At 36.9% G+C, this 22,681-nt stretch overlaps 2 protein-coding genes across 5 annotated transcripts; one reads left to right on the top strand and one right to left on the bottom strand.

The window, feature by feature from the left end:
• The first annotated feature begins 5,009 nt into the window (after positions 1-5,009).
• LOC113764892 (peroxidase 40) lies at positions 5,010-6,564 on the top strand. Its single transcript, XM_027308933.1, has 4 exons — positions 5,010-5,255; positions 5,367-5,558; positions 5,772-5,937; positions 6,130-6,564. The coding sequence occupies exons 1-4, from the start codon at positions 5,010-5,012 to the stop codon at positions 6,546-6,548; spliced, it is 1,023 nt and encodes a 340-aa protein (XP_027164734.1). The 3' UTR covers positions 6,549-6,564.
• On the bottom strand, positions 6,496-18,375 carry LOC113765459 (flowering time control protein FCA). Of its 4 annotated transcripts, XR_003467719.1 has the most exons (21): positions 17,885-18,375; positions 17,147-17,217; positions 16,727-16,805; positions 13,415-13,497; positions 13,284-13,335; positions 13,061-13,128; positions 11,885-11,951; positions 11,382-11,461; positions 11,231-11,295; positions 10,861-10,923; positions 10,620-10,782; positions 9,926-10,009; positions 9,281-9,838; positions 8,763-8,963; positions 8,471-8,677; positions 8,347-8,385; positions 7,806-7,877; positions 7,670-7,715; positions 6,971-7,046; positions 6,696-6,729; positions 6,498-6,568 (listed from the first exon to the last, which is right to left on the bottom strand). XR_003467719.1 is itself a non-coding variant. In XM_027309648.1 (19 exons), the coding sequence occupies exons 1-19, from the start codon at positions 18,306-18,308 to the stop codon at positions 7,039-7,041; spliced, it is 2,430 nt and encodes an 809-aa protein (XP_027165449.1). In that variant the 5' UTR covers positions 18,309-18,375; the 3' UTR covers positions 6,773-7,038. The 4 variants fall into 4 exon arrangements, 2 of the variants coding, with proteins under 2 accessions (XP_027165449.1, XP_027165450.1); XR_003467720.1 differs by lacking the exon at positions 6,696-6,729 and having other exon boundaries at positions 6,496-6,568; XM_027309648.1 differs by lacking the exons at positions 6,498-6,568; positions 6,696-6,729 and having other exon boundaries at positions 6,773-7,046.
• Positions 18,376-22,681: the final 4,306 nt, after the last annotated feature.

Raw genomic sequence — 22,681 nt, 5'->3', positions numbered from 1 at the left:
AACTTTATCAGCATCACAGGTTTTTCAATTTTATTTTTTCTTTTGGCCTTCTTTCCCCGTATTGTGATATCGTGCCATTTGGCCAATCCACTTTTTCACGAGTGCATCCAAACATTTTGGAGATTTTTCCTATTTTTCGCTCGAGTTATCTTCACTGGGGCACGACCCTTAAGGCCATATATCTTATTAATTAGCTAGCTAGACCGAGCTGGTCAGCAAAACAAGTTCCCATTTCCTAAAACCCCTTTTTCTTTTCTTTTTTTTTAGACAGGAAGGTGAATTACTAGGGTTGTGAACTCTTGGCCTTGCACCTCATGGCGCAAGAACCCAGACCAGTGGCAATGCCTTAATGCCTTCCATTATAAAAATGGTAGCTACACACCAAGCTAGGTCCATCCTCTCCTGATCACTAGAGTTTAATTTAAACGTGTACTACTGCTCTACCAAAATTACGTCAGAAGTGGATGCTAAATATCTGTGGTTCTAATTAATTAATCATGCCTTTCTCTACCGCTTGAAGGTGTATTCTCATGGAGCTTTGATCATTAATGATATCGTGAATATACTAGGAAGGAAGGTAGTCGAATGTACTTGTCGGTTGAGAGGGGGATGGCTGCGAGATTTTGTTCGAGATATAGTAGTAGCTTTAAACATTCTTCTTCTTTTTTCCAACACCATCCTCATCATCATGCATACCAATTAGAGTTGGAGGGTCTTTTCCCACATGACATTGTCTCGTGGTTAGGACGTCAAGTTCAATTGAATACACTTGTACTTCCGGTTCCAGCCATGCATGATTTATTGCCAAGGTTTTGTACAGACGACGCTAAGATGAAAGGAAGATGCAACTCAGCAAATTCTAATCTTTTTCCCATCTCTTCAACTTTAGACAAAAGATCTGCCATGTTCTACGTGCATATGCAACTAGAGACGTAAAGGGACAATAGCTATACCTAGTACAAGGTCCCATTCTCTGAGGGCCGGGTGGTGTCAATGTCATGCATAAGAGCATACAGTTTTGGGTTGCAAATTAAGTTTAGGGTTGCCACAAAGGGTAGATGCTTGAAGCGGTTAAAATTCTGCAAATTAATACAGCAAACACTACTACTCATTTGCCTAGATCGATATTTCCCTCCTACTGATACTATACACACATCAAATTATCTCATTTGCCTTTGTCCAACGTATTTCTTCGCAAACTGGGACTTGTGGCTTTGTCTTGCACTCTTCCTTACGTGCATATGAGCTGGTAAAGTGCAAAGTTTTGTCGCTATATATTTGCCTGCCCTATCTTGTCAAGTTTTATATATATACACATCATCCCTATAAAATTTAGACAGCTAATTAAGTGCTTCTAAATTCTAATTTCCAGGAAATGCGTCCTACTAATATGCTTATCATTCAATAAAATTCTTTTAACTTGAAAGGGCATCCAGACAACTTCCGCATGTAGTAATGTTTACCAGTTAATAGTTTCTATTCGAACTCACACTCTCACTCATAGTTGTAAAGATGAAGAAGCATTTCCTTGTTTTAAAAATCTTGAATGCGCTAATATATATTAGCCTCATGCGAGAAAGTAAAATGCACCAATTAACTCTATTACGAAATTTACCATGATCAGGTGTACGACAAATTTAGTTTATTCGAAATCATCTAACAGGTGTACGTAATTCTCCAAGTGATATCGATTTTTTTGGGCAAGTAAGAATTTATTAATACTCAAGAACCAAAATAACGTACAAGATATGTCTCAAATGATCAAGAACTCTAACTTACATCCGATACTAATTAATCTCACAACAATCTGAAATACGTACTTTACAAAAGAAGTAACAGCAACTAACACTAAAATTTCAAATTGAACAAATGTTCTTTGGTAACAATCAGATCCTTTGCAACTATCTATTAGTGTATCCGTCTTCTTAACTTTTTTGAAACAGGACAATCTGCATCTGACTATCTCAAATATCTATTTTTTAATCACTTTTGTATCCCTACATTCATTACTGAATTGTGTTGCATTCCTTTCTTTCCAAATGCAATAAACTGCAGCTGCTAACAAAACTCTTGCTTGGGTTTTAGCAAAAGATTTGCCTTTCAGGTGAATTCCAACCCAATCAATCAAATTGTTCCAATTGGTTTGAGGCCATTGGACAGCACATTTAAATTTGAAATAACTCCAAATACTACTACTATTAGTCACTGAACAATCAAAAAAGGATGTTGATAGTCTTGGAATACTTAAAAAGGATTCAGTACACAGACATTTTTGGTGATCCCTACGTTCTTAAGATTAGTAGGTTATCGACTCAGCTCATCACATGAATGATCAGTTTCCGATCTCCCAAAAAAGTAGTTTCAAAAATTGAAAATAGAAAAGTAATGCAACATCAATCTAGTTAGACCAGCCCATTATTAGCTTGCAAGTTTTGAGCTGGAAACAATTATGCAAAAGGAATCAGAATGCAGAAAATTTCTCCCTTTTACTGTACATGGATGTGAATATTGCATGTATGCAAATATTCTCTGCTGCCACCACTGAATAAAAGTATTCACGATAGCTGGAAATTATTGATTCCAATCACCCCCTTTTTTTTTTCTTAAGCCTTGGTGGGAATTTCCTGTTAATTTTTTTCTTTATTTTTTGGTTCATCCCGGATAAATAGAATACATCAGAGAGAGAGAGAGAGAGAGAGAAACTTGTAAACAAAGCAAATTTTCATGACTTTTTTGCTGCGAATTAGTCAAAAGTAGATACTCTAGGGTCACTTACCAAAAACGAAAACAAAAAAGGTTGGCGAGAAGATAACAAAAAAACAAATTTCCATCTATCATTTCCTGCCATGCATACTCCCTGCTTCTAAAGCCAAAATTAGTGGGACACTGCATTTTTGCAGCTGGTAACATGCAGAGGTTTCATTTTTTGAGGGATGATTTAACCTATACTTCCCCGCCGGTATTAATGGAGGTTTAGACGCAGACAACATAAAACTATTGTTTTTAGCACTTATTCTTACAAAAACAATCCCTAATTAACTCCCATGCATGAACCTAGTTTGACAATCATTGGAAATTTTTTTTTTTTTTTTTTTTTTTTTGAACAAAAAACAAGAGAGAGAAATTAAATAAAAAGGGTGGGGGGCAGAATTTGCCTGTCGTCCAGGGTTTTGATGTGGAACGTTTACCATACTTCGTAAATAAATCTACCATTTTAACAATTAATTCCCTTTATTTTTCTTTTTTGTCCATGATAGAAACATTAATGGTACTCCACTTTTCTCTTGGTGACTCAAATTTGCAACCTCTAAATCGCAGAAGAAGCTATTCAATATATCTACACAACAAAGCTTCATTGTCCTTTTGCATGGATTGAACTCACAAATTCCTCCTTTTCTTCCACAAGATAAAATCGCTCGATGTCTCGAGACTAATAAGAGCAATAATCTCTTGCCTTGATGAATTCTGCATGAGTAGATGCGCAAATGCATTTCTTGTTTTTCTTGGGAAAATAGAATAGAAAATTACTATAATTTGTCATCTTTTGATAACGGAAAAGCAGAACATGAACCACAATGATTGTTTTTGTCAGGAAAATAGGGTACGATCATGGATGGATATGATATTCTCAAACACATTGAAGCTTGGCTCACTTGTATACCAAAGTATTATTGATTTGGACTGGGGTTCTTTATAACCCTACATGCGTTATGCCTTGCAGACAATGAACTTGGGGAGCATGACAACATGTTTTGCTCCCTCGCATGCTTCAACCTGCTTTCTGCTTCATTACAAGCCTAATTCTTCAATTAGTAAACATGTTCAGATATTACAGTATTTATATTGAACGTTGCCGGAACTTAAAATTTGGAAGCGAGCTTGTACCTGCTAGGGCCTCACAATTGAATCAAGGTATGTGTAAAATTACCATAGCTTTTACTTTTGCTATTTATAGGTGACAAAATAAGCAAAAACGTATTCCTGGGTAGTAATATAGTTTACCCCCGGACCATCTTAATCACTCTCAGATCATACAAAAAGACTTCTAGTTAAATCTCGACTTACCCTGCATGCATTAATTCATCAAGGCTTTAGCATTTCATTAATATCTGAAATTCCAGGCGATGCAAAACCATTAAACCAGACCTTTGTAATTCCTTTACTATGTTGATCAGTGAAGGCCCGCAATAGTGAATTTGAACCACAAGTACTTCCATTTTTCCTTAGTACACTGACCAGCCCAGCAGACATTAAGTGAGCCAACACTGGGGCAGAAACCTGGTCAAAAGTACATATGGATGAGATATCTCACTATTCTTTTTCCCCTCTTTCAGTGTTAACTTCTTTTGTTATGGGGTTGTATTATGAGGTCATATCAAGTTGAGGATATTAAATAATCGGCTTTGCATATTAATTCTTGGACATCTTTTACTAGCTAGAACGATGAAGCGTATTCCCAAGTTACCAGCTTTATAAAGTATTTATGAAGAGATCAAAATTGTTGAAGTAACCACAAAAACCAATCTGACTTGAGAGTTGATATTTAGCAAAAAGCAGAGAATACGGCCCCACTGACGTATAAGGAAGAAATAGCTTTGTTCATTTTCTTAATCTGTTATTCTTGCGTTACACCTACCCTCTCTCTCACAAAACCTGTGAAACAATTTCACGACCTGCCTCGGGACATAATTGCTGTTATACGTTGTGTGTGTGTGTGTGTTTATGTGTGATTTTGAGTTGGTAAGCTTCCAATATTAGTAGTGGAGAATCAGAGATTCTGAATCCCAAAAGGCCTGCCAAGAGCACATGGCTTTAGTTGAACGCAAAACACGTAAAATCTCCCATCAAATTGCTATGAACTGACTGTTTCCTCGGCTTGACTACGTCTTCTTTTAACCACCATTTCTTGTTGATTCTCCTGACAGCAAGCAAATGCTATTTATAGATCAGCATTTTAATGTTTGCTTCAATTGCAAACTTCTTTAATTTGCAGCATTTAAGTTCAAACGATGGCATTTTGCTTTGCTTTCTACTTACTCATAATCAACCTATCATTAGCATTCGCAAACAGTGCAACCACATCCAATGAGGAATGCATCGATGGCGCCACTGTTGCATTAAGCTTTGGTTTGTACCAAAGCAGCTGCCCGGAGGCAGAACCAATCATCTTTGCATGGATTGAAAAGGCAGTGTCTGATGACCCCAGGATGGCAGCCTCTTTGCTTCGTTTACATTTCCACGACTGCTTTGTTAATGCAAGTGTTTTTTTTTTTTTGTTTGGGTTCAAGTGAAGTTTGATTAGAGCCTCAATCTAGCCATATTACATTCACATAAACATTAACTTTTTGTTGCATAAAATTCAACAGGGATGTGATGCATCTGTTTTACTGGATGACACGCCAAATTTCGTCGGAGAAAAAACTGCAGCTCCGAACCTGAACTCACTCAGAGGGTTTGAAGTGATAGATTCTATCAAAACTGATCTTGAGTTTGTCTGTCCTGAAACCGTCTCTTGTGCTGATATTCTGGCCATTGCAGCTAGAGATTCAGTAGTTCTGGTATGGCATATTTAAGCATCCCAATTCAGCAAAAACAATTTTTAACATGACGCATCACTGTTTACTTTAAGATGCAAACTCATCCTTTTAAGTTTTCAAGAGTTTGGCAATAATACATCTTTCCTTATCAGTAATTCGGTGACTAAAATGATGGATGGAATGCTAGACCCACGTACTGAGAAATTTTTTCATATTTTGGCTCTGACTATCCAGTCAGGTGGTTTAGGATGGGATGTGCAGATGGGCAGGAAGGACAGCTTAACGGCTAGCAAAGAATCCGCCAATAACAACATCCCTGGCCCAAACTCTGATGTTGCTACCCTTGCTGCCAAGTTTCAGAACGTTGGGCTTACATTGGATGACATGGTGACTCTCTCGGGTAATTTGATTTCGTCTCCCCTTACTGCCATTAGCTCTAACAATTGAAGCAAAACAAGTACAATTAGGTCTAACAATTTGCTTACTGCTTATGCCCAAAACCTCTTCTCCAAGGCTACTCCAATGTATTTAGTCAACCGATTGCTTTCAGTTCGATTCAAGGAGGGCGTTACTTATTTTTGTGCTTGTCCAGGTGCCCACACATTAGGCAAAGCTCGATGCTTCACATTTAACTCTCGGCTAAATGGCAATAGCAATGCAGATGCGGACCCAAATGTTAACTTGGATTTCATCCAATCGCTGCAACAGCTATGCACTCAATCAAATGCCAACACAACTCTAGCAGATCTTGACTACAAGACTCCTTCGGTATTCGATAATCAATACTTCGTTAACCTACTTTCAGGGGAGGGTTTACTCACGTCTGACCAAGTTCTTGTCACTGGAGATGAAGGAACTAGAGAACTTGTTGAATCTTATGTCGATGACCCACTGGCCTTTCTTGAGGAGTTCAAGAAATCAATGCTGAGAATGGGCAGTTTGCTGCCAGCTACAGGAGAAAATGGTGAAATTCGTAGGAATTGTAGGCTCCCCAATAACTTCAATCAGTAAATGGCCCTATGTAAGCGACTCTGCAGCCATATAAAAAATTATCATTCTGGCCAGGCTGGTTGTCTTCAATCCACAAACAAATTAACGCCGATTGAACTTAGCATGTTGATGTTTATATTAAACTTGCATCCGCAAAATATGACTCACACTAAGCGTTTGACTTGTATGCGAAATTCCCGCCCTGGAAAAAGAGTGAAGAATACGCAAAAGCATGGACATGTGAAGAAAGAACCATGAACTGCAAACTTTGTTCACTAGAACAATGAAGCTTTCGTTGTAAAATAGAATCAAAATCTTAGCTGCAAAATTTGATTTATACAGGCTAGTAAGCAATATCTACTGCAACAAAGCATTAGATGTCATGTATTAATGGAGTGCCAGTATAAAACTCTTAGTCTGCCCATATTCTTTCCTCCTCTTACCTTAACCTTGTTGGCAACTGCTTCTAGTACAACACTTGGGAAGTTCTAGCCAACGGACCACCTCAGGTTTATGGCCCTGAAAGAAGAATTTCAAGCAGACTTAGTGTATTGTAGAATCTGGATACCTGAACAGTATTAGCCTTTCATTAAACTGCCCGTGCAAAAGAGTACACTAAAGATGCAACCAGATAAGGAACTGCCAAGACCGTTAGCTACACTAGTCATCTACATATCAACCACACCTACAAACGGAAATCTAAATTATGAGACTCTAGCAACAGCCTTCTTCCAATTCGTCCAAAAAATCTAGATATTTAAAAAAAAAAAAATAGATATAACGGCAGTCTCTGAGGTTGGTCAGAATAAATAATGGGGCGGTCTTTGCATTAATGACAATTTGATGAACCTCAGCAGATGTCACTGCAATTGCTCAGAAAACAGAGCCATATGAAATGCACAGGCCAGCCAAATCAGCAGCACTTCCTTGCACATTTGCAAGGGGAAAGACCATCCGTTAACCCGAAAAGCCAAAAGGAGTAAATGAATTTCAATCAGCTGGGTAGTTATTAACATCCCCCACCCCCACCACCCAACCCCCGTCAAAAAAAAAAAAAAGAAAAGGCTGAGTATAAAGCTATTACTCTCCGGTACACAAGCCAGCATAAAGGACACTTTATTTATGAGAGAGAGAGAAACAACCTGCAGGCTTACTCTTCCACATCCAATCCTGAGCAGGCTGATGGCGCTGAAAGCAAAAAATAACAGAATACTCAGTTAATCTGTGTGTATTAAAACAGACAAGAACATTAATCCCCAAGCAGCAGACAAATTCCACCTGCTGGAAATGTGCTGGATCGTCCATCGACTTTGAAACAGTTGCAGGCAGTACTTGCATGTAGCCAAGCTCCTTATCACAGAATATTAAGAATTAGTCTAACAACAACATAACAGAGCGAAAGCCCAATTACAAAGCACTTTGAAGCTACAGTTGCTTATATCTCTATCAGGTTTCCTTCCTAATTCTGGGCGTTTTAACTCCCCAGCTCCAGCTCCAGATGATAATCTATGTTTGTAGTAGAAAAATGAAGAAAAAGGGAAAGGGAAAACGAAAGGACGACCAGACCTATAACCTTTTCAACTAGTCTGCGAAAAACAATATCCACTAATCAATGAAAGCTAAGAAATAATCTAGATTGGCACTCTCAGGTCTATTCAACTTTCTCCTATTGAAGGGAACAGAAAGGAAATCCACATGAATGTCAGGGAAGAAGGAAAAAAAAAATCTATCTAAATGTCAATAAAATATATAGCGATTCAGATGCAGTAAAATGATTGATTCCAAAGCCATTAGTAATGGACATGAAAGTATCATATACCTGAACATTCTGATGATCTGTAACTCCAGGAACGTGATACTGGAGTACAAAAATTACAGAATTAGCAAGAAACAAACATAAAATATAAACCAGAAGACATACATTATAATTTGCAATGACAGACCGGAAATGATTGAGAAGACTGTTGCACTTGCTGAGGATGAATCTGGGATTGTTGCTGTGTCTGAATTTGATTCTGCACCTGAAATTGTCTCTGAGGAAAATTTTGAACAGAGAGATTTTGAGGGTGTGGTTGCACCTGAGGCTGTTGGACAGGGAGCTTCTGTTGCTGCTGCTGCTCATACAATGTCAACTCTTCAGGTTTTTCCCACTACAAGCCCAACAGAGAGAAACTTCAAAACAGTACAAAAGGACAAAACCCTAATAAAGAATCACAAGAACGGTAAGAAATTTACTTTGCTTTCACCAGTTGTGCTGTTGTAATAATACTTGTATCCCTCAGGAGAAATGTGCTCCGTCCAATTACATTTTCCAGCAGCTATGGCCCTGGATGTTGCAGGAACAGTTGGGTTAGCAGATTCAGCAGCAGCTACATCACCTCCTAGTTGATCAGAATTATTGACTACTTTCTGTGGTGCAGTTCCAGCCCAAAGAGCCTGCATAACCAAAAACTTTACTCAGTGCATTATCAATACACTCCAATGTTCCCCATGGAACTGTTCAATTGGCTTTCATTTGAAAACTAGTTAAGTAAAACTAATGTAGCCAAGTCTGAGCTATTCTTACAAGGTAAGGGGAAGTCAAGTCATAACATCGCATTTCAAGGAAACAAAAGGACTGCAGGTAAAGCATATTCATATCGTTCAGTTATTATTCTCTTTTCTTGGGGAGTTGTACAATAGCATTTATTAATAAATCTTCCCAAGTGCAAAAACCTCTATAGAATGTTCTATTGTGCTGAAAAGTATGATACCTGCTGTTTAGATGACTGCAATCCCGGATTTGAGGGTTGCATCATTTGCATCTGTTGCTGAAGCTGAGAGAACGCTTGCTGTGATGATTGAAAGCTTGCCTGCAGATTTTGGGTCTGTTGTTGTAGCATCTGGGCTAACTGAGAAGGTGATTGATTCGGAGGTTGAAGCGATTGAGCTGGAGCAGGCAGTTGCTGTTGGTTTGCCAATGCAGACATAACATTTTGCTGTGAATTACTAGTCCGAGATGCCTGTCCTATTGCAGAGGATGCATTCAGTGGCACCTGGGGCTGAGAAACAGAAAGCGGCCCACCAAAACCAGTTAACTGGTCTGATGGCAATGCCTGATTCAATGGAGTATGACCAGTTGGGTGAGGCATCTGTGCTTGACTAAATGGACGGACTGATGCATGATAAGTCTGTGACTGGACAAAACTTGCAGCATTTGATGGTTGTAGCAGGAGAGAAGGTGGCAAGTATTGTGGTGACTGAAGTGGCTTCCGCAGTGGTGATATTTGTGGGCCAACAGAGGGCGCTTGGGGCAAAGACTGGTTATAATTCTAAGAAAAATTAAAAATAACATGAGAAACTCAGATTTAAGGAATAGCCTGAGAAAGCATAATTGGCTAAAGTTCATCTGTACAGACCGACTGTGACATAGAAGTAGAAGAAACGGCAAATCCGGGAAGCAGACGGTCAGCATTTCCACTCACACTGCTAGGGATGCTACCCTAAAAAATCATGCATGAATATATGAGTAAGAAAGTCTCGTGGAGATTCAACTCACTCTAAATTGACTGATATGAAAACTAAGACGTGCCAACAAAAAGTTGGGATGGAAATTTTTAAACAGCAAAATCAAGACAATACTCTTCATATGATAAAAGTTAAGAGAACAACCATCTACTTGTACATCAACTGGCACTTAATTATCAATTCCACACTCAAAAATTAAAAAAAAAAAAGTAATAATAAAAAAGACAGATGAAACAGTTAGTGCAAGAAAAGACAGGTTTAAATGCCCAAGTGTCACTAAAATATATGATGAATTTAACAAACCAGATGACAGAAATAGTAATAACAAATATTTTAGCCTAAAACCAACTGACCTACTGATATTAGGTGCTGACGGTAGAGAAACCTAATTGAAAAACAGTAAAAGCATCTTTTTTCATTTATCTATATGGAAAAAGGTAATTGAAAAACTAAGACCAACCAAAACTAGTTAACACTTTAAATGAAAAGAAAAATTCTGGAGGGTAGACAAATTAATAGGCCTGAACATTTGACAGCCAAAAAGTTATCTGCAACAGAGAAAAGTTAAGCAGTAAAAATGCTTACAGGAGCTGAAGTGGCAGCAATATCACCAGGTCTAGGAAGCAAATGATTTCCGAAACCATGCATCCCAGCATTAGGAGGTGGCCCAAGGTTTTGAGGACTCATAGGCTGCCAAGCATTTGGCGGAATTCGTTCATTTAATGGTTCACCAAGATTTGTAGGAGGTCTGCCCATTACAGAGAGATTTTAGCTCGACAAATGTATGAAGAAGTCACATGTAGAAGGGAAGCACAAGGATGAAAACCTAATGCCTGGTGTTGGGAAGCAAGGAGTAAAACCCGGACCACCGTACGCGGCAGCACCTCCTCTGTGAAAGGAAACCAAGTGATGAAGCAAAAGTAAATGAATGACTCAAAAGAATCATCAAAAGGTCACAGAACTAATTGAATAGTGTCAAAAGGAAAAGAAAATAAAACCACCAAAAGCCACAAGCTGTTGTCACACCCATATTTTGAAACTGGAAAACAAATGACAAATCCCAACACCAAAGCAAAATATCATTGTCCATACATAAGCAATCTGCTCTGAGCACAGTATGTAGAACCCACTAATTAACACAGCCTGGAAAGAGATGTAAAACTAAAGAAATAATTCCAAAGATTTGGAGGGAAAACCTTGATTCTCCAAGTCTAGGCTTCTTGGGATCAGCAAACCGAACAGTCAATGGCTGATCGCACCCCTACAATGTGAAAGTATTGAGTAAATTAATAGGAACATAAAACAGCACCAGAGAACTGAGCACCAAGGCAACAGCAACAGGCTTACTCGCATTGTGTATATTCCGTTAAGCGCATTTATGGCTGCCAATGCCATATCTCTATGTGAATACTTGACAAATCCACATCCTTCAAAAACAGTTCGTGCATATCAATGCAGGGTAAATATAAATAAAAACTTAAAAAGCAAAAAGGTGAAGACCAAGAAGGAGAGGTCCACATATGAAAGATTTGTGAAATTTTTATCCTCATTATTATCCTCGCAACACTTTGATGCATTTTGAAACATCTACTATTACATCTCTCATGTCAAAGAGAGAAAAAGGAGGCAGAAAAATGGAAAAAGGGCAAGGAAGGATATGCAAAGCTAAAACAAACAATCACTTTTGAGGGCACCTTCCAATAAATTTAGTGTTTAAGATGCCATGATGCAAACTTAAGGGGAAGCAAAGCATGTTTTCTTGCCCTTTACAAAAATCAAATTGTAATACCAGCAGTAGGGCAACATTAGATACGAAAATATTGATCAAACACAAACTTAATGGAACATACCACGACTCTGCCTCATGTCATCACGCATGAGATAGACATCTTCAACACGACCATAAGGTGTGAAAATCTGGAAGGACAAATCATTGTGAGATATTTAATATTGTTAATTTTGCAACATTATTTCTTAGTGAAGTATATAGCAAGATCACTGGATATGCAACCAATAAAAATAAAAACAAAAATAAAAATTGATTGATATGACATCAAAGCAGCAAGCACTGCATCTGCTTCGTTGGTCTTCTTTGAGAATTCATAGTTAAAAAGATAACTCCATTTTGACCTGCTAAAGTGAGGACTAAGCAGCAACTACTCCTACTATCAGACAGCCATAAAAACACAGGAGACACAGGAACACAGTATGACATGTCAGAAATGATAAAAAGGACGCCTAATAAAAGGGCAAGTCACACAGAAGAGGTTGTAACCAAAAAATACAAACCAAATAATTGACTAAGTTAAAATTTTCCAATTTCAATGGAATTAAGATTTTAAATTTTATTTTTAATACCTAGGGAGGAGGTTTGCAAGACCATGGTGCAAGATATACAAAATCATTTTGAACCGAAAAAAAGCTAGCAATTACTCATAAACCAAATTAATCATTACAGCATGAGAAACTCAAGTACAACCATGTTAGAATTATCAAGCACGTAGAAACTACAGATCTTCAGCAAGTAACATATTTGAATTATTAGCAAGCTCTACAAAAAGTTAGTATGACGCATTTATTGTTAATTAAATGAAAATTGTGCAATATTCTAGAACTAATGTCTCCATTATCTTGTTTCTAGTTAAATTTCCAATCAGATTTCATATTACAGCCATTATCAATTCCTAAACCCAAGATTAGCAAGATAAAAGAAGATAATTGCAGCATATCCTCATCATGCATAAAATTTAGGAGGAAAAAACTATTTTTTTTTTACATGCCCAAGGATGTCAAGATCAAGTCTGCATCCAATATGTCAAACACCCAGTGTCTGGTTCTCAAGAAGTTCATGCTTTCATAAAAGATTAGCTATATTCCCCCCTGCTCATCATTTTGATTATCATTTACCAATTAGAGAAAAGAGGAGCAGAAGTTAGGTTTCCACACATTTCAAGAGATTAGGAGAAAGAAGGAACAATATATCATACAAACAGCACAAACAAACTAAGATCAATTGAGGAACATACTTCCTCAACTTCCCTCTCTGTAGCTTGCTTGTTCAGCGATCCCACAAATAACTTGAACTCAACTGCACCTAATTCAAACAGATAGTTCATAAGGGACCAAGACAACTCGTGAAAAACTTTCAGCAGAATTACAAGGTAATAATCAGAAGTGAGATTCATGAAGTTTTAAGCATTTTCAAAAGAGTTATATCAGAAACAAGGAATAGAAATTTGCTAAGATTACCAAGACGCTCCCGTTCTCCATCAGCATATCGGACTTGTATGGGGCCGACTCCCTGGAAATTAAGTGCTCAATCAAAAAATAACCAAAATAAGAAAGCCAGCAACTGAGACCGAAATTATAAGAATTTTTACCCCAGGCAAAGTATATTGGTTGTGTAATGCTCTTATGGCTCTATCAGCTTCTTCTGAAGTAGAATATTTGATAAAACAACATCCTGCAGAAGCAAAAGTTTGTGTCCTGTTCTTAAACAGAGCCCAAAAAATGACTCACCAGGGCAGCAGCAAAAAGAAAAACTGAAATATGAAAAAAAATAGACCTGGGAATGATGCATTGGATGACAAAAATAAATTCATAGGTAAATAACAGATAATAAAGCTTACAATTTCCCTAAAATTGAAAAGAAAGTGCAAAGAATTTTTGTTTCTTTTTAGCCACACAGCTGAAAAAGAAAGTCCAAAATAATTCTAAGATAAATTCAATCTTGGCTTTGACTAACATCAAGGCCAGATCCTGGACAACTGCAAATAATAATGCAACATTTGGCGGAAATATATACTTATGATGATGCCTAAAACTGATCTTGAATTGCTGTACAACATGAATAATCTTCGCAATGGTTCCTGATCAATCATGTCAGCATCAATTTTCCCAATCTTGATTGATCGTAGCCAAACAGATTCTTAAGCCTAATACCATATAACTCATTTGCGCACTCCCAATTGTAATCTCGAAGCAAGAAACACATGGAATAAAATTATATCACCTAACATGTTGACATTAAAAGACCATTTCCTCGGCATGGCACGAGCATTTCAAATTTCCACAAGAAAAACGGCAAATCCAAAAAACATAGAGAAATAAAAATGAACTGATAAAGATCCTCTTGAGCATGTAGAAGGATTGAATGCCCTAAAGATCAATTCCTTACTAAACGATACAAATTTATAAGTTCTAATGTCGTTGCTTGTAGAAAGAGAAGAATTGAGATCATATGTACAACAAAAGTCAGGTCATCCACCAATAAGATCAAATGAGAAAGATCAAACAATAATAAAAGAACCACTCTTAAGTACCCTCATCAGGTAGTAGCACAAATTAGACTGCAAATTGCATTACAGCCTCACATCTCAAACTTGCATTACATCCTCGACAATGAGATGGAATACGTAAGCAACAAGCGTACAGAAGTTAAAACCATAAACGCATGGATAGAACGTAAGTGAAGTTGTTCAAAGGACACCCGCAAAAATCCTGTACAAGGATTAGTGGCATTTCCCACATCAATACCACCCAGCAAACACAAAATAGAGCAAAACTTATGTCCGCGCATCAGAGCTTGTACACAAGGATACTATCGATATACACTGCTGGATCTCTAGAAATTAGATGCTAATGCTTCACCATACTACTGAACGTGGAAATATAAGTAAACCCTGTTTAGTCAGCGAGCCGTACATTACAGAGAAAGAAACACATGCAAAACAACATCATTAACACATCCCGTCTTCACAAATGGACCTGTATAGTTGAGTTTATGCTTGTTCTTGTTCATTCCATCAAAGGACAGCATGAAACAAAAGAACGTATTTATACTCTGCCCAATCATGCATCACCAAACATTCAAATCAAACGAGCATCAGTCAGAAACTTGAGTTTGTAACAAGACGAAGCAATGGTTCCCTGATTGTCAGGTTAGGCACTTAAAAAGAACTGAACCATCTGTCTTACAACCAAAAGAAGCTAAAACACTGCCAGAACAATATCCATCCACAATATTAAACAAACTCAATAGATAATTTCTGCAGGAAACACCACGCATGTAGTGCATTAAGTAATTATGAATACATGTATTACTGATTCCTGTAATGTAATAACCAGAACGAAAGATGATAAGATGCACATAAATCCACCAGCAACAACAACTTGTAAATAAACCAATTAGGAACCTTCCTCCTGGAAGATTCCATCTCACAATACCAAATGGCATCTCAAACAATCAACTTCCACAAAAGGTTATTATAGGCAATTGCCCTAACCATATAATGTAGTATCTAACATCGATTGGGTCTTGTATGAATATGCATATTAACAAACATACATCCAGCTGTTAATTAAATGCTGAAGCTTCAACACATGAGCAAAACGAACAAAAAGAGATATTAAAAGATAAATAATAAAAATCAAGGATCCATCATCTACTTCACAGGAAGAGAGGAGGGAGAATGGCTGCAACTGCCAAAATAACATTCTGAAGTATGGAATCATGCACCCAAACACCCAATACAACAACAATCCACATAAACGAGTCCCAGACTTCAAGAAGGATATAAATGCATGTCATTACAGGCTTGTGACCTTGAGACAAACTGATACTTGCCAGATTTGATACCCCATACAAACTCAACGACAAAGTCACCATCACTAAAAGACAATCACCAAAATTGACGAAGTATCCCAGATTGGGATGAGCCACGCTCTCAGTCTTTCAACAGGAACTCACAAACATCAAAACCCAGAACAAATTATTGCTCGCTTAATAAATTTTATCCCATCAAATCTCAATATCCACCACAAAAATCACATGACCTCCAAAGTAGACTACTGCATTTCCGAAAAAAAGGTCATTGCACGGGTTCTAAATGCATCCCAACAAAAAATGGAGCAATAACGTTTCAGAAAGCCACATTGCACCAACACCGACACGTAGACTACATGATTGGATGTCAGAAATAAGACATGAAAATCACAATGAGACCATGAAGCTGATTGCCACCAACGACTTTCAGGTATACCATACACCCATAGGCAAAGCAACATTCACAAATAAGTTGAACACTCTCTTGTGGAAGGACGAAAAATTATACAACCACTCAAAAACACGTAAACGGCCATCTCAACCTCAAAGTCTCAACCTCAGACAGAAAAATCTTCAAGAAGAGAAAACTGCTTTTGTACAATCCAACTCATTCAGATCAGAGATTTGCAAGTCAGAGAAAGATGAAAAAAATCCTAAAACCTCAGCATTCTACATCAGGTTCAATATCAATAATGCAAACACTGCTGTCTTGCTTGCTTTACAACACCGAGTTCCCCCACATTATCACAAAAGCCAAATTGAGTATTATCAAGAGAACCATTACAAAGCATCTTGATATTGGCTCCCTACAACTGAGTATGTAAAAACTAAATTGACATCTTTCCTATTCTTAAGCATGTACACAAATTAACCAGATGATATGTTTACTCTTGTCTTCGCCTTGATGGACAGGACGGACGCAAAGGACAGGGAGCAAGGAAAAACCACGAAGCCAGATAATTGTTGGAAATACTAACTGACATGAATCATAAGCTTACAGTTGCTCCCCTCAGCCCTTCAAAGGACCTGAAAAGAGATTCTCATACAAAAATCATTTTAACTATAACATAGATGGTACTACACATACCTTGTTGTTGTCCAGTTCTCTTGTCTCTAATCAAAGCAACCTCTAAAAGGCGTCCATGGACCTCGAACAAGGGACGGATCTAATATCATACGGACAATTGTTTTAATCAACATTATAACTGACCAAGTGCATAGTCCAAAAGTTCAATAGAGCAACATGAACATGAAATATTAGATACTGTCCAAATCCAACTTTATTAAGAGAGAACAGAAAATGTAATAAAGAAGAAATCAATATCTTACACTAGAGTAACAAAAATTAGTCTTGAGTTATACCACCTAGGACATAGATATTTTGAGAAGTGATCACATGCAGATTGTATTACGAAACAAATATGTGAACTTCATAAGATAAAATCAAAAACCTCAAGCATTGAACAAGTCTGTGCAGCCTATATAGGTGGCTGAAAACTGAACTTACATCTTCTTCAGTGGCTGTCCTTGGAACAGATCCAACAAATAGTTTGGCAAAACTGCCTCCATCAAATCGATCTGAAACAAATTACATGTTTTCCTCAAATAGGAGACATGAGAATAGCAAGCAGATAAACATAAGCATGAAAATTTCAAAAAAAAAAAAAAAAGGTTCCAGTGCACCAACGTCATATTGGCATAAACATAACACCAAATCGTATAATATGGTATATCATGTTCTGTCCATGTAGAAATGGCGTGTAGATGCATCACAAAAGTCACACATAGATGCATTAAATACTGAGTAATAATCACAATGACAATAATCACTGCATATCAGGCTAATTCATCCATCAAATATTGTAAAATCAAAACCAGCTCGACTTTAAGTTTCCCTCTTCATTTAGACGGTAACTTCTACTAGTAATCCTCCAATACAAGTTATTTTGGCTACTACTCTGCTCAAGTATGGAGTCCATACCCTTTGATTTTTCCAAAAAACAACCTATTTAAGGCCTCAATTGCCGATAATCGAACTGTACCGATCCGCACAATGTTAATAGTTCGCTGATATCGCACACAAATTTGTTCACAATTTCTATTCAGTCTAACATCATCATTTTCTTTTTTTTTTATTTGCACGAAAATAACAAACTAAAAACACACGAGTAGAATTCCCCCCCACTCCCGGGTTGGTTGAAGAAACTTTAGATTATGGCAAAATGGGATAGTTACAGGGGCTTACCCGGAGGAGACCCTCGGCTATCAGAATAAGAGTAGCCACGTTTCTGCCCAGCAAGGGAAGGCATCGGATAATTGTAGTCGAACCCTCCACCTCCGGCACCGCGGCCGCGGTCCCCGCCGGCTGAACCACTACTTGCGGAGCGAGAGGGAGAGTGGTACCTAGGAGGACTATCGAAAGCACGATGGTAGTCACGAGCTCCACCACCTCCACCGCGGTAATTATTAGTGGAATCATCGTCAGGGCTACGGCGGTGGTGGTGCGAATACTGGCGGTTGTGGTTATCGGAACTATAGGAGGATGGGCGGGAAGAATATGGGGGCCCCCTAGAATACCTAGTGCTATTAAAGTGATGGTGACTGTCCGGGCTGCGGCCATACCGGTCTTCCCCTCTTCCTCTTCCTCTTCCTCCTCTGTGCCTTTCCATTGTGTAGTCTGTATTATCAGTACTATTATGGAGTAAAAATTGGGCAATTTTTTTCTACAGAGTAAGGTGTTTGGTAAAGTCGTTAGGAAGACCGTAGCCGAAGAAGATGACGAATCTTTTTATAACCAAAGCCCAATGGGCAGGAACGGTTTCTAAGAAAATTGCGTTGTCCCTGTGTCATCTCCGAAATCCAATTAGCATTTTGGGCTTGTCAATTGTAGCCCAACGTAACTGAGTGCAGATACAAGTAGAAGTGTGCAAATTCGAAAATTTTTTATTTACCTATCAAATTTGAATTGAATACGAAATTTTTGAAATTGATAAATCGAATTTTCTGAATTTGAAGTATACGACCAAATTCAATAATGAGGTTTTCAAATCGAAAATTCCAATTTCGAAATCGAAGACCGATTTCAATTTCAAATTCATTCTATATATATATAATATAAAAATTATAAATTATCAAATTCGATTTGAATACACACCCTTAGGTACAAGTTGATGAAGCTACTGAACTCGAGCTTCCGATTAGGTAGATCAAGTGTTTGACTCGAATTTGGTTGGCGTTCAAAGGGTAAAAAAAAAGCTGCTAAATAATAAAATGTTTTTTTTAAGCATACTAAATGATAATAAAAATGTTGTTCCAACCAATACTGCAAAATAGGCATTAACATGATAAAAGCTCTACGAGGAGGAGAGATGGATTAAGAGCTTTACAAGGAGGAGAGATGTATTGGGTGGGGCGTGAAATTTTATGAAAACTCCATTTTAGAAAATACGACTACCACTAATTACCTAACATAAATATGAATCTAGACCCTTCAAACTCAACCCCGGTAGATTTGATAGTAGCCAAATGTGGACTTATAGGTTTGGGGAAAAACAAAGAGAGAGAGAGAGACCGAATCCTCATTGGGCGAGACTAAGGGCATCAACGGTTATCGACCATTCTGAGTGATATAATATTATTTGAACAAGATGTAATCCTATATGAATTAATTGTAAAACTTAATAATAAAGACATAATTATTATATATGAAATCCACATAAATAGTAATAAAATATCACATCTGTATTATACATATATATATAAGAAATTTACATAGAATTATTAAATATTCAAAAAATGTTATACTCCGGACGGGACGGTTCCGTGGGTCTTGGAGGCTACGATATATCAAAGCAACAACGTGGACGTGTAAATACAGAAGAAAGACGTGGCTTGACATGAATCCACTGGGCCCATGGGCATTGACGGACGGATACGTGACTGTGGAATGTGGACTAGCAAGTCTTCATCAAAAGGACGGTGCTGTCAGGTCATCAACGATTTAAGAGTTGCGCATCAAGGTTATAAAAAATGCTGTGCTGTCTGTACTGTGCAGTAGATTCTCCATGGACGGCTTTCCCAAAAAAAAAAAGATAAAAAAAGATTCTCCATAGACGTCTTCTGTATCCAATTCAGGTGCAAACAAAAGAAGATAGTGATGATGATACTAATAACTAGAACTAAAACCACATTGAAAAGAATTGAAAATTAAGGAAAATGGCCGGCCTTCCGCCGCTGCAATGCATGGAAGAAAGAGAGGGGTGCTCCATCATCAGCATCTTGTGCCAAGTGGAAAGAACAAAATGAAGAGAACCTTTTCTCCTTCATTGTTGAGAAATATGGGAATATCAGAACCTCACCCCCATCAGAAAGAAAAGGACAGGGTCATGGCTGATGGCTCCCCGTCGTCACTCGTCACTGTTGCTTCGCGACACGTTAGCTATATTCTTATGCTCGATGGGGTTCCAAAACTTTTTGCCAGTCCATGAATAAAGGTGCTACTCGAGAATTTTGGTCGAACCAGCTCTTAGAGATTGGAAGCACCCTGCACGACTCCACCAAGAACAAGTTTTACTCAATTCTGGAATTTTTTTTTTTTGTTTTTGTTTTGGGGGTTCAGTCACAAAGCAACGTGGAATCTTATCATAATCAGAATATATATAAATGTCATCATAATCAGATTATCTGAAAATCTTGACGCAGAACATATTTTGTGGTGCATTTCTCCTTTGCTCTTGGCTAGGCGCATTGCATTGCAGAAACCAACGAGAGAACAGTACATGCGTGAATATGAAGAGAGGTGGGTGGCCAAAGAATGAAACCAAAGAAAACTCTCGCGCTGTGGCCTGTGGGATTTCTCCTGAAAAGCACATGATGTTGTTATAGAACAAAAAAAAATATTGGTTAAATATAGAAAACAGTCCCCAGGATTTGACCATATTAAAACTAAAAAAAAAAAAAAAATTTATCCTTAAGACAATTTTTTTTTTTTTTGTCAACACAGGGATATCCGAATCGTAAGGCTCCGATTAATCACCACTAGTATAAATGCCCGTGCTACGCACAGTAAATTATATTTTTGAAAAAAATTACAATCTATGAAGGAATTTAAAAAAAGTAAAATATTATAATCACGGACACATGAAAGTATATTTAAAAAAATGAAATTTTGTAACAATAGTTCAATATATGATAAAACATCTCCATTATTTATAAACTATCACTTTGATGAATGTTGGATCCTGAAAAAAAATAGAAGTCTATATCGTAAATTGAGCGACATAAGGGTCCAATTAAATATAATTGAATACTTAATTTGATAAGTAAATGAAATACTTACAAACATTTTGCCTTTGATTTGATAATCTTCTACGAAGGTGTCAACATTATTCATACCAATCACCTCTGAGTACGAACGCCAGTATTGGGGGTTTAATTAATTCTGTTGATTTTTGTGAAGTTCGTACTATAAATGAGAATGCACGATTTTTGCATTAATTAATGTGTTGATCGAACAATGCACCTCTATTTTCCTGACAATTAAAAGCACACATAATTCAAAATTATATTTTGTTTTAGACAGTTTGTAAATAATATTATATAAAAATATATACATATAAATAATGTATACCTTTGTTTTTAAATCTCTAAGATAAGAAACATCACAACGAAACATAAATCGTGCATGCTTGTGTTGAAGAGTGAAGTATAGGTTACCATTGGAATCTCTAACTTCTATGTTAACATTGTATCTGTTAAAAAAAAATTGTGATGTATCATGCAAAAAATTATATTAAAATTCAAAATATATGAAAATAATTACCTGACAATAATGTCGACCACATCATTACAATGTATACACACCATTTTTACAATATGAGATTGACATGGTTATCCATAATTTTTGCATAACTCATGGAACATATTATCTATGTTGATACTTGGAATGTAAGCAAGTATCCGAAAATATTTAACCTAAAACGATCCAACGAATGTATAGATTACAATTATTAATTCGAAATTACATGTAGATACTTGTTCATTACTTAATTAATTGAGAGGGATTGTACCGTAGATAGAACTGCATATTCAGATATCGATATTCTCTTAACATTTAATATCAACAATGCTTGGGACATTATAAAATTGCATGACCGCAACCACGTCACTAATTTCTGAGCACATTTATCATTCTCAAACCTGCAAATTTGTCAAATACATATTCGTAAGGGTATGAAATATTATTAATAATTTAATATTTTGATATTTGTAAAACTTACCAACTGTGTAGGTATTGAGCAAAATCCAAGTAGTAATTGACATACAATTTGCTTGCTCGAATAGTATTAAGTGACGTTCCCGCACAATGTGCTATATTATTGATAAACTATAAAAATTAAATAAAATAAAGTGAAAAAAAATTGAATTACCTTTATAATTTATCACACAAATACCATAGGCTAGCAAAACATTGTGTTTTGTAACAGTTTGAGGCAAGTGTTCACCATCATCAGTTGCAAATTTATCACATAAAGTCAACCGAACTACTGTCAAACTTCATTTAGAGAATTTTGGTAAGTATAAATCAAAATTTGCAGAATATAAAATATTTTAAAGATATTGAATCTATTAACTAACCTTTTGTCAAGTAAAAGTATATCACACTTAGTTTTATCATTGATAGATGTTTGATAGTGTGAACCAACAGATACAACTAAACCAATTACATCTGTAAAAGATCAAATAGTATAAGTAATACCAGTTCAAATATACAACTTAAGTAGAGGTATGGTTAATTAATAATGAAATACCTATCAATTGCAAATCATTGTCCATGTGTTGTTCTGTATCTCTTAGTTTGACCAGATTAAACTTGAAACTGAGTATGGTTCCACAATCATCTAAAATATTCACTATATTCGTATAGTTTTCAAATGATAATTGGTACTAATGTGGTGCAAGCCGATATTTAAGATCTGCCGGAATTACATATATATTTTGAAACCAGTATACCTTACCTTCATGGGGATGATCTGCGCAAATA

The sequence above is a fragment of the Coffea eugenioides genome, chromosome 3, assembly GCF_003713205.1.
Source record: "Coffea eugenioides isolate CCC68of chromosome 3, Ceug_1.0, whole genome shotgun sequence".
Classification (NCBI taxonomy): domain Eukaryota; kingdom Viridiplantae; phylum Streptophyta; class Magnoliopsida; order Gentianales; family Rubiaceae; genus Coffea; species Coffea eugenioides.
This window is presented reverse-complemented; position numbering and strand designations above follow the sequence as displayed.

Coding starts and splice junctions, on each gene's coding strand:
- LOC113764892 (XM_027308933.1), top strand. CDS start 5,010: ATGGCATTTTGCTTTGCTTTCTACTTACTCATAATCAACCTATCATTA. Junction 5,559..5,771: donor CTAGAGATTCAGTAGTTCTG/GTATGGCATATT, acceptor CTGACTATCCAG/TCAGGTGGTTTAGGATGGGA. Junction 5,938..6,129: donor TGACATGGTGACTCTCTCGG/GTAATTTGATTT, acceptor GTGCTTGTCCAG/GTGCCCACACATTAGGCAAA.
- LOC113765459 (XM_027309648.1), bottom strand. CDS start 18,308: ATGGAAAGGCACAGAGGAGGAAGAGGAAGAGGAAGAGGGGAAGACCGG. Junction 11,296..11,381: donor ACGGAATATACACAATGCGA/GTAAGCCTGTTG, acceptor TTCACATTGTAG/GGGTGCGATCAGCCATTGAC. Junction 8,386..8,470: donor AGTCTTCTCAATCATTTCCG/GTCTGTCATTGC, acceptor TTTGTACTCCAG/TATCACGTTCCTGGAGTTAC.